We start from the raw sequence: 12,135 nt of genomic DNA on the forward strand, positions 1-12,135 counted from the left end.
GGTAAGCGGGCGATGAATTGCTCCAGCACCACCTGATCGATGATTCCCTCGGCGTCGCGATCGTTGGCCCTCAGCCACCACCAGCAGGCGTCCCGGAGCTGCTGGCCGAACGCGAATGGCCGGCCAACTCCCTCCATCCGCAGCGCGCGGAAGCGCTGGCGCTGTTGTTCGGGCGTGCGCCCCACGCGCTGGAGGACGGCCCGGCGAAGGTCGGCGTAGGCCAGCCGGCGGTCGGCGGGGAGTTGTAGTGCGGCCAGCTGCGCCTCTCCCGTGAGGAGGGGGAGGAGGCGCGCCGTGTGCTGCTCCATCGGCCACCCCGAGGCTTCGGCGACTTGCTCGAACAAGGTGATAAATGCCTCGGGGTAGTCCTGCGGGCCCATCTTGGTCATGGTGAGGGGAGACGGGCCCATGGCCGGGGCGCTGGTGGACCCCGCCGACGCAAGGAGATGCCGGAACGCCTCTCGATCTTCCTGCTGGGCCAGCACCAGGGCTTTGAAGCGTCGCTCCTGCTCCTTTCGGAGCGTGACGAGTGCCTGGTGCTGGCTCTGCTGAGCCGTGGCGAGGCCGTGGACCAAGTCCGCGAACGGGGAGAATTCCACGGGGCTGCAAAGTTGGTGCTCCACCTTCTCCCGGGTTTCGGCGCCACTGTAGCGCTAATAAGGTGTGGGTGGAGCACAGAGGACGGCAGGACAACGCTTTGAGGCAGAGAAGGCTATTTATTTCCACAACTTTTCAGTCTAAGTAAGCCCATACACACACACACACACACACTCTGCATCTGGTCCCGGGTTGCGCTCCCTCTGCTCTCCCTCTGCCTCCTTAAATAGGGAGCGGTTACTGGGAAAACACACACACAAAACACAGGTTAACTACCGTCAGGTGTAGCGATTCTGCCACTCACCTTCCCTGGCTCCGCCCTCCTGTCACAGACCGGCGCTTGACCACGCCCCCGCTGCCACAATTATTTACAAGCTTAAGGTCGGTCTGTATGGTGAAATACCGTGACCTCGGCCGAGAGGGCCTCCCTCAGTACTTTCAAGACCTCGGTCACGGTATTTCACCATACGGCCCGCCCAGCTGGCAAATAACATTTTATATATATATATATATATACACAGTGGTCCTTGAAAGTTTGTGAACCCTTTAGAATTTTCTATATATCTGCATAAATATGACCTAAAATATCATCAGATTTTCACACAAGTCCTAAAAGTAGATAAAGAGAACCCAGTTAAACAAATGAGACAAAAATATTATACTTGGTCATTTATTTATTGATGAAAATGATCCAATATTATATATCTGTGAGTGGCAAAAGTATGTGAACCTTTGCTTTCAGTATCTGGTGTGACCCCCTTGTGCAGCAATAACTGCAACTAAATGTTTCCGGTAACTGTTGATCAGTCTTGCACACCAGCTTGGAGGAATTTTAGCCCATTCCTCCATACAGAACAGCTTCAACTCTGGGATGTTGGTGGGTTTCCTCACATGAACTGCTCACTTCAGATCCTTCCACAACATTTCAATTGGATTAAGGTCAGGACTTTGACTTGGCCATTCCAAAACATTAACTTTATTCTTCTTTAACCATTCTTTGGTAGAACGACTTGTGTGCTTAGGGTCGTTGTCTTGCTGCATGACCCACCTTCTCTTGAGATTCAGTTCATGGACAGATGTCCTGACATTTTCCTTTAGAATTTGCTGGTATAATTCAGAATTCATTGTTCCATCAGTGATGGTAAGCCGTCCTGACCCAGATGCAGCAAAACAGGCCCAAACCATGATACTACCACCACCATGTTTCACAGATGGGATAAGGTTCTTATGCTGGAATGTACTGTTTTCCTTTCTCCAAATATAACACTTTTCATTTAAACCAAAAAGTTCTATTTTGGTCTCATCTATCCGCAAAACATTTTTCCAATAGCCTTCTGGCTTGTCCACGTGATCTTTAGCAAACCACAGACAAGTAATAATGTTCTTTTTGGAGAGCAGTGGCTTTCTCCTTACAACCCTGCCATGCACACCATTGTTGTTCAGTGTTCTCCTGATGGTGGACTCATGAACATTAGCCAATGTGAGAGAGGCCTTCAGTTGCTCAGAAGTTACCCTGAGGTCCTTTGTGACCTCGCTGACTATTACACACCTTGTTCTTGGAGTGATCTTTGTTGGTTGACCACCCCTGAGGAGGGTAACAATGGTCTTGAATTTCCTCCATTTGTACACAATCTGTCTGACTGTGGATTGGTGGAGTCCCAACTCTTTAGAGATGGTTTTGTAACCTTTTCCAGCCTGATGAGCATCAACAACGCTTTTTCTGAGGTCCTCAGAAATCTCCTTTGTTCGTGCCATGATACACTTCCACAAACATGTGTTGTGAAGATCAGACTTTGATAGATCCCTGTTCTTTAAATAAAACAGGGTGCCCACTCACACCTGATTGTCATTCCATTGATTGAAAACACCTGACTCTAATTTCACATTCAAATGAACTGCTAATCCTAGAGGTTCACATACTTTTGCCACTCACAGATATGTAATATTGGATCATCCTCAATAAATAAATGACCAAGTATAATATTTTGTCTCATTTGTTTACCTGGGTTCTCTTTATCAACTTTTAGGACTTGTGTGAAAATCTGATGACGTTTTAGGTCATATTTATGCAGTAATATAGAAAAGAAAATTCTAAAGGGTTCACAAACTTTCAAGCACCACTGTGTATATATATATATATATATATATATATATATATATATAAGTTCTGTAGCAATAGTAATATCATGTAAATATATGATTTCTACTCACATAAAGTTAGTAAACGGGTAATTTAAAAAAAATACAGATGTTATAATGGACTTAAGTGATACGGATATATGTTGTTGTTGTTGTTGTTTTAAGTTTTTACATGCGATATTTAGCACTTACTTTTTTTGGTGAAAATGGTGATTGCTGACATTACAACAAGTAAAAATAATTTGTCTCATCTCATTATCTCTAGCCGCTTTATCCTTCTACAGGGTCGCAGGCAAGCTGGAGCCTGTCCCAGCTGACTACGGGCGAAAGGTGGGGTACACCCTGGACAAGTCGCCAGGTCATCACAGGGCCGACACATAGACACAGACAACCATTCACACTCACATTCACACCTACGGTCAATTTAGAGTCACCAGTTAACCTAACCTGCATGTCTTTGGACTGTGGGGGAAACCGGAGCACCCAGAGGAAACCCACGCGGACACGGGGAGAACATGCAAACTCCGCACAGAAAGGCCCTCGCCGGCCCCGGGGCTCGAACCCGGACCTTCTTGCTGTGAGGCGACAGCGCTAACCACTACACCACCGTGCCGCCCAAAATAATTTGTTTGGGATGTAAATAAAGGGTTAATACTGAAAAACCAGACTCGGCACATTTTGCAAAGTCGGTTACATATGCTCCCTGACTAACTCTCTCCGGCGCCATTTTGAAACCAATCAGTGTTCAATCCCTTACAGCAAGTGCACTACTTCGTGTACAGAGAACCAAAAGCCTGATTGTACTTCACCATATGTAGTGCACGATCTTACAAAGTTATTCAGGATTCGGCTTGTTCTTCAGCATGTATCATGTTTTCTGGGTTAACGGTGTTCCATGCGTAGCGTTTCAGCACCGCCCACTTCAGTAAGGCGACTTCTGATTGGCTGTTGTTTGTCGTGACCTGGCAACCGAGTGGTCGCTCACAGACGCTCGCTCATCCTCCCTGCGCTTTATTTATTACCGACAAATCGTGAAACGTTGCATTTTTTACTGGCCAGTTTGGGATCTTTCTAAGCGCCTCTGTTTGTAGGAAACACTGGAAGATGTCGACGCGAACGCTGCCGCTTGTGTTTATTAATCTCGGAGGGGAAATGCTGTACATCTTGGACCAGCGCCTGCGAGCTCAGAATATCCCAACCGATAAAGCTAAGAAAGGTAACGGTATCTAGCTGCGAATCTCAGTGTGTGTTTAAATAGCAATAACATCAGAAGGCGTGTCTTTGTTTGTGTTTACTCGTCCTGTTTGGTGTACGTGATTGTCCTTGGCCCCTTGTTTTTAATATCAGTTTATTCCTTTGATCTAGTAGCCTGCTTAATGATGTATTGTTATTATATATCACTTCCTCTCCATTGTTTTTACTAGAGCAGCGACAGTTATCGACACTTTAACCATCTTTTGGCCATTGCAAAAGTATAAAAGACTTTCAAGACATAAATTGTGCATGAATAATTATTCAAACTTCCACTGGAGAAAAACAAAACAAAAAAATTCCTGATTACTCAACAGTGTATCAGATCACGTGACACCGTTCCACAATTATCGACATTTGATTATTTATAAAAAAAAATCGGTATGTGGTATTAAGTCAACAAAACATAGTTTTTATTTAAAATGTTTCACATAGACTAGTATTTAGTACAAAATATATTTTATATAAATATGTTGGTGCTTTAGCGCTGTCGCCTCACAGCAAGAAGGTCCTGGGTTCGAGCCCCGTGGCCGGCGAGGGCCTTTCTGTGCGGAGTTTGCATGTTCTCCCCGTGTCCGCGTGGGTTTCCTCCGGGTGCTCCGGTTTCCCCCACAGTCCAAAGACATGCAGGTTAGGTTAACTGGTGGCTCTAAATTGACCGTAGGTGTGAATGTGAGTGTGAATGGTTGTCTGTGTCTATGTGTCGGCCCTGTGATGACCTGGCGACTTGTCCAGGGTGTACCCCGCCTTTCGCCCGTAGTCAGCTGGGATAGGCTCCAGCTTGCTTGCGACCCTGTAGAACAAGATAAAGTGGCTACAGATAATGAGATGAGATGAGATGTTGGTGCTTAGATGAGGAAGTCATTCTCATGTTTGTAAACAAATGAGGTGATGTTTAACCTGTTGGAAAATCTTTTTGTTCCACTTTCTACCCAATTTCCAAGTATTTTCGTAGTCACATTTTGTTAATCATTCGTTGTTGTTTGTACTAATTTCTAGTTTTGTCGTTTATCAATAAATGTCAACAGGCAATTGACACTGTATCCACATGAAAATCCAGGTCAAATGTCATTCCTTGAACCAAAATGTTAAATGTCTACTGATATTGTAATATGTGGGAGATATTTACAATTTGTGAACCCTTTAGAATTTTTTATATTTCTGCATAAATATGACCTAAAACATCATCAGATTTTCACACAAGTCCGAAAAGTAGATAAAGAGAACCCAGTTAAACAAATGAGACACAAATATTATACTTGGTCATTTATTTACTGAGGAAAATGATCCAATATTGCATATCTGTGAGTGGCAAAAGTATGTGAACCTTTGCTTTCAGTATCTGGTGTGACCCCCTTGTGCAGCAATAACTGCAACTAAACGTTTGCGGTAACTGTTGATCAGTCCTGCACACCGGCTTGGAGGAATTTTAGCCTGTTCCTCTGTACAGAACAGCTTCAACTCTGGGATGTTGGTGGGTTTCCTCACATGAACTGCTCGCTTCAGGTCCTTCCACAACATTTTGACTGGATTAAGGTCAGGGCTTTGACTTGGCCATTCCAAAACATTAACTTTATATTCTTCTTTAACCATTCTTTGGTAGAAAGACTTGTGTGCTTAGGGTCGTTGTCTTGCTGCATGACCCACCTTCTCTTGAGATTCAGTTCATGGACAGATGTCCTGACATTTTCCTTTAGAATTTGCTGGTGTAATTCAGAATTCATTGTTCCATCAATGACGGCAAGCAATCCTGGCCCAGATGCAGCAAAACAGGCCCAAACCATGATACTACCACCAGTATGTTTCACAGATGGGATAAGGTTCTTATGCTGGAATGCAGTGTTTTCCTTTCTCCAAACGTAACGCTTCTCATTTAAACCAAAGTTCTGTTTTGGTCTCATCTATCCACAAAACATTTTTCCAATAGCCTTCTGGCTTGTCCATGTGATCTTTAGCAAACTGCAGATGAGCAGCAATGTTCTTTTTGGAGAGCAGTGGCTTTCTCCTTGCAACCCTGCCATGCACACCATTGTTGTTCAGTGTTCTCCTGATGGTGGACTCATGAACATTGGCTAATGTTAATGTGAGGGAGGCCTTCAGTTGCTTAGAAGTTACCCTGGGTTCATTTGTGACCTCGCCGACTATTACACGCCTTGCTCTTGGAGTGCTCTTTGTTGGTCGACCACTCCTGGGGAGGGTAACAATGGTCTTGATTTCCTCCATTTGTACACAATCTCTCTGACTGTGGATTGGTGGAGTCCAAACTCTTTAGAGATGGTTTTGTAACCTTTTCCAGGCTGATGAGCATCAACAACGCTTTATCTGAGGTCCTCAGAAATCTCCTTTGTTCCTGACATGATACACTTCCACAAACAAGTGTTGTGCAGGGCTCGACATTAACGCTTGTCCGGGACAAGTGCTACTTTATGTTTGACAAGTTCATCGTCTCAGTTACTTGTCCGATCGGACAAGTGCCAAAATGCGTCGATACTCGGGTTACATATAAAATTTATCAGTTTATTCACATGATTTCCGAAGCATCTCACTCAACATATTGTTTTGATGAATCGCCGGATGTTTCTATTCGGAAAGAGCGATATGCGCAATATTCCACTTGTGAAACCGGCCAATACCGCTTCGTGTATTTGAGCTGAAAAGTAAACGGCCATTTATGATTGGTTTTAATCGTGTCATACACGTGGATTTGTGGACGTTTCTGTTGGCTGGATCATTATTCAACTGTATATTTACATTGAGTATGTGGTAATTTCCAAATCTTTGAATTGTTGTTGATGATGTTCATTATATAGCCAAGCGTGTGTGGCAGGGTGTGCTGGGCTTGGAATGTGCGCCTGCATGCGTGTGGATTGACAAGGAGTGAGGTAGGAGTGGGGAAAGTTATCTATGAAATACCAAGCTGTCAAATGGCTACTAATTAGGTTACCGGCTGTATTAATTAACTAATTAGTAATGGGAGTTTAGGAATTTGAAACATAGGGCTCTATAATTTAGATATAATTATGGATTATTTGAAATGATTAATTATCTTTTTTTGACCATTAAATACCATACAGGAGCCACACTGAATAATTGGACAACAACAGTTAATCAGTGGAGGATATATATTCAAAGTTAATAATTTAAAAATGAAAATATATATAATTTAGCATTGTTATTTGTTTCTCTTGTCCAAACTAGTGATATCTCAAGTCATAAATTTTATGATAATGTTTACTTTTTGTGATATTTGTTACTGAACTGCAGAGTACTGATCTGTGTGTGTGTGTGTGTGTGTGTGTTTATATAATATATAAAATGGTTAGTGTTTCTGGATCTCATAGTATAGTTATTTTGTTCTTAAAATTTTATATTAATAATTTATACTCTATTGGAATATAATTATTGCTTCTGAACTTCAGCATAATTGGTGAATTATGGTATCAGTCAGTCTGTTTTACTATATTTTTGAACTTTTGCCTCAGTATATCAAGTATTGATTACTTTTGATTCATAGATATTATGCATATGTTGTGAATTCAGAAACAAATGCAATAAAGATTGTTGGGTTACAAATAGTTTATTTGTGGGGGGGGTTTCTTGTTTTTTTTTTCTCAAAATATTTCTTCAGACAAGTCAACTTCACATTCGGACAAGTAAATTTTCTTTAAATTTGCTCGACAGGACAAATGGTTTCAAAAGTTAATGTAGAGCCCTGTTGTGAAGATCAGACTTTGATAGATCCCTGTTCTTTAAATAAAACAGGGTGCCCACTCGCACCTGATTGTCATCCCATTGATTGAAAATGCCTGACTCTAATTTCACCTTCAAATTAACTGCTAATCCTAGAGGTTCACATACTTTTGCTACTCACAGATCTGTAATATTGGATCATTTCCCTCAATAAATAAATGACCAAGTATAATATTTTTGTCTCATTTGTTTAACTGGGTTCTCTTTATCTACTTTTAGGACTTGTGTGAAAATCTGATGATGTTTTAGGTCATATTTATGCAGAAATATAGAAAATTCTAAAGGGTTCACAAACTTTCAAGCACCACTGTATAACAAACTGAAAAAATCTGAATGGAATAGAAAAATCTGAATATTTCAAGCATGTAATTTTTTATATGCTAGGAATTAAATTCTGGTCTAATTCTCTTTATTGCAATCGGATTCCAAATACTCTAAACATTCCATTCTGTTCTGAATCAGAAAAAAATATCTTAAATCACAGCACTTTTATTTTTTAAAGTACTTCACCTACTTCAACAATGTTACACAGAGCTCGATCCATAACAGTTGTAAATGTCACTTAATCCCACAGGGTGTCGATAACGGTGGACACCGGTGAAAGTGATCACTATTATCGACACCTCACGTGACTTCTCAAACGTGCGTTTAGATACAAAATGGCGACTGTCAAATGAACGAGTAAGAAGCAAAGTAGGTTTCGACAAGGAGATCATGAAATATCAAATTCACCAATAAGTAAAAACATGTCCATAATCTTTCCACCATGCTTACCTGCAATGATAACGTCTGGTTTTTCCTCATATTGCTGATTGTGCTAAAAAAAATATTCCATCTCTGGTACCAAGCTGTGTCATCAGACGACAAGGTCAAAGGGTGAGGGGGGTCTTCAGGTTGATTAACCAATAATAACTGTTGTAACTGAAACTCACCTTTGTAAAAATTTTTTTTTTAAATTATTGGTAAATCTGAAAAGGTGTCGATTAATTATGGACTGTCGATAATTGTAGCCACCACTCTATATAGGGTGTGTGTGTGTGTATATATATATATATATATATATATATATATATATATATATATATATATATATATATATATATATATCATCTCATTATCTCTAGCCGCTTTATCCTGTTCTACAGGGTCGCAGGCAAGCTGGAGCCTATCCCAGCTTATGGGCGAAAGGCGGGGTACACTCTGGACAAGTCGCCAGGTCATCACAGGGCTGACACATAGACACAGACAACCATTCACACTCACATTCACACCTACGGTCAATTTAGAGTCACCATTTAACCTAACCTGCATGTCTTTGGACTGTGGGGGAAACCGGAGCAGCCGGAGGAAACCCACGCGGACACGGGGAGAACATGCAAACTCCACACAGAAAGGCCCTCGCCGGCCACGGGGCTCGAACCCGGACCTTCTTGCTGTGAGGCGACAGTGCTAACCACACACACACACACAAAAACAAAAAAAATTGGGGGAATGTGGCTTTAAAGCTCGGGTAGGAAATTTTATTTTAAAAGCATTTTTGTTATATTTCTTGAAATTCTCTTTACACCCCAACAGCAGTGAATAAATCAAATGTTCTGACAATAACAAAAAGTCATCTGTGGCAATCACAGGTTATTATAATGCCCGTTCAGTCATTTCATTCAGTCCGAATGAAATGATTGGATGACCTACCTACCTTGCTCTGTGCATATTCTGCCCGTGAACTCATTGTACGTGGCCAAAGCCTTCTACAAGGCTAGGCAGACATATTGCAGACATATTACCAAACCTAGCAGGCTAGTCAACAGCTGTGAGTACTAACAGTAGCTATTTTCATTGTTCACGTTTGTTATGATATTGTTAGGTGTTTTCTTGCATGTGAATGAGACAAGAAGTAGTTGGATATGACAACAATAAGCTATGCTTCCCCCCCCCCACACACACATACACTCTTGTGTACACATCCTTCAACAATATTACATTACTTTACATTACAGCAGATGCTCTTATCCAGAGCGATGTACAAGTAGTGCAAATGTCAGGTACAAGATATGCTGAACTTCTAGACAAGAAAGTTCTAGTGCCAACTACACAAGTAACAGAATAACACTTATGGCCCTTTTCCACTACCCTTTTTCAGCTCACTTCAGCTCGCTTCAGCTCACTTCCGCCCGACTCGGCTCGCGTTTTGACTACCAAAGAACAGCACGACTCGGCTCGCTTCAGCCCTGCTTAGCACCCAAAACTCGCACGGTTTTGGAGTGGGGCTGAAGCGAGCCAAAGTGAGCCGAGTGGGGCTAGGGGCGTGAGCAGACACTCCCCTGTGCACTGATTGGTGAGGAGGAGTGTCCTCACACGCCCACACACGCCCCGCGAGCATGCTGGGATCTGTAAACACCGTAAACCCGGAAGAAGAAGAATTACGAATTACGAGAATTTCTGAAGCCTTATGCGCCTCGCCTCATCTATACGCTCTTGCCAGTATCTGTTGGCGTTGTCGGTGACAACAAGCCACAGCACCAAGACCAGCAACACTAACGACTCCATGTCCTCCATGTTTATTGTTTACTATCCGGGTCGTGAGACTACCGCTTAAAAGCTCACTGCTGTCACTGTTTGCGCTGCTTAACGACATCATGTGATGTCCACCCACTTTCGCTAACTCCACCCAATGTGTCCACCCACTTCCAGCCAGCACGGTTCAGCGCGGTTGTAGTCGAAATGCAACTCCAACAGCCCCACTCAGCTCGACTCAGCCCAACTCAGCACGGCACGGCTCAGCCCGACTCAGCCGCGTTTGTAGTGGAAAAGCGGCATTAGTGTAATATCCTGTTGAAGTATCAATACTCAAATAACCAAGGAAAGCAATTCAGCGATACAAATGAGCTGACAAAGTACAACTAAATAGAGAAAAATAAAACTCCAATGGCTAACCGCAGGCAGTACACAGCCTGGGTTGGTCAAGGTTGATATGGAGTTACACAGTGGGCAGGGAAGCAGGGGAGAGGTGCAGCCTGAAGAGGTGAATCTTCAGTCTGCACTTGAAGGTGGTCAGGAAGTCGGCAGTACTGACCTTGGTGGGAAGGTCATTCCACCAATGGGGAGCCAGGACAGACCGCAGTCTTGAGCAGGCTGGGCAGGAGCGGAGAGGAAGAGGGGCCAGGCGACCAGTAGTAGCGGAGCATGGGGATCTGGCTGGTATGTAATAATCGGGTGGTGCACGTTCATGTGTTTCTGTAGGAGTGAGTTTGGATGGATACTTTTCAAAATTTACCATACTTGCTGGTTTCTCCAAAATTACCTACCATATCTTTAACCACTGAGCTACAGAATGCAGAACCCTTAAAGTTAAAATAACACTAGATTTAATCAATAAATGCAGTCTGTCTTTTGAAAGAACTCTGCCCAAATGACCAAAGAATATGAAAACAATACTGCATTGTTTGGTTTGCTAGTTAGTTTTGGAGCATACCTAATTACAATTATAACAGTTCCAAGAATACATATTTTACAATTGAAACTAGTGTTTCTTTAACTGTAATACATTTGAAATGTGAAGTAGCCTGGATGAAAATGCAGACATGAAGTGGCAAAATGTGTGAGTGGTGTCACTATGGTGACTGTGTAGCCAGCGGTAGCTTTCACAAAGTGTTCAACCTGTCCTTTTGCACTCTTTATAGCCACTGTAACAGGATGGATAGAGGAGGACAGAAAAAGAGGTATTGTTGTTCCCCCACTTGCTTTGCTAATACCAAAGTAGCATCTGCAGGAAACAAAACATCATGCTGAGTAGAGCTGGGGTCTTTTTTATATCATGGTAAATTATTTGTCATCAGTTGTATGAGAACAGATATAATGTGTGTCAGCTTGCTACAGTGAGTGATGGCAAAAGATCCAAGACAGTTCTTTATTTTACAATGTAATAACCTAGTAATGTTGCATTGGAAAATTTTAGAGAAATTTTATACAGATATCTGTGAAAGAATGCACCTTAGCATGTACTAGTTCAGCTATTTAGCTTGTAGATAGCATGCTGCTTGCTTGGGTTCCAGCCCCATTACCGGGAATGCATTCTCGTGTAATATTTCACTTATTTCTATTTCTTTTATGTCTCTGTTGTATTTTGTGACAGTGATGAATGACATCATCACCACGATGTTCAACAAGAAATTCTTAGAGGAGCTGTTCAAGCCACAAGAGCTGTACTCCAAGAAGGCGTTGAGGACGGTTTTTGATCGACTTGCCCATGCCTCTATTATGAGACTTAACCAAGCCAGTATGGACAAGGTAACAACATGTTCAAGTCAAGCTTGTTGTCCTTCTAAGTCATCCCAAGTTTGTACACAAAGCGGGGTGAGATGTGCATGCCCTCAGGAACACAGTGCAGCATACAATGAA

At 42.5% G+C, this 12,135-nt stretch overlaps 1 protein-coding gene across 2 annotated transcripts in view; it reads left to right on the top strand.

The window, feature by feature from the left end:
* The first annotated feature begins 3,702 nt into the window (after positions 1 to 3,702).
* Positions 3,703 to 12,135, top strand: part of oscp1b (organic solute carrier partner 1b) — a 37,103-nt gene continuing 28,670 nt past the window's right edge. The window contains exons 1-3 of one of the 2 annotated variants that reach the window (XM_060922182.1): positions 3,703 to 3,952; positions 11,418 to 11,456; positions 11,870 to 12,024. In XM_060922182.1, coding sequence (XP_060778165.1) covers positions 3,841 to 3,952; positions 11,418 to 11,456; positions 11,870 to 12,024 — 306 coding nt within the window. In that variant the 5' untranslated portion in view covers positions 3,703 to 3,840. The remainder of the gene's footprint in view (positions 3,953 to 11,417; positions 11,457 to 11,869; positions 12,025 to 12,135) is intronic. The other variant, XM_060922183.1, reaches the window with a different exon arrangement.

This window comes from Neoarius graeffei, chromosome 5 (genome assembly GCF_027579695.1).
Source record: "Neoarius graeffei isolate fNeoGra1 chromosome 5, fNeoGra1.pri, whole genome shotgun sequence".
Classification (NCBI taxonomy): domain Eukaryota; kingdom Metazoa; phylum Chordata; class Actinopteri; order Siluriformes; family Ariidae; genus Neoarius; species Neoarius graeffei.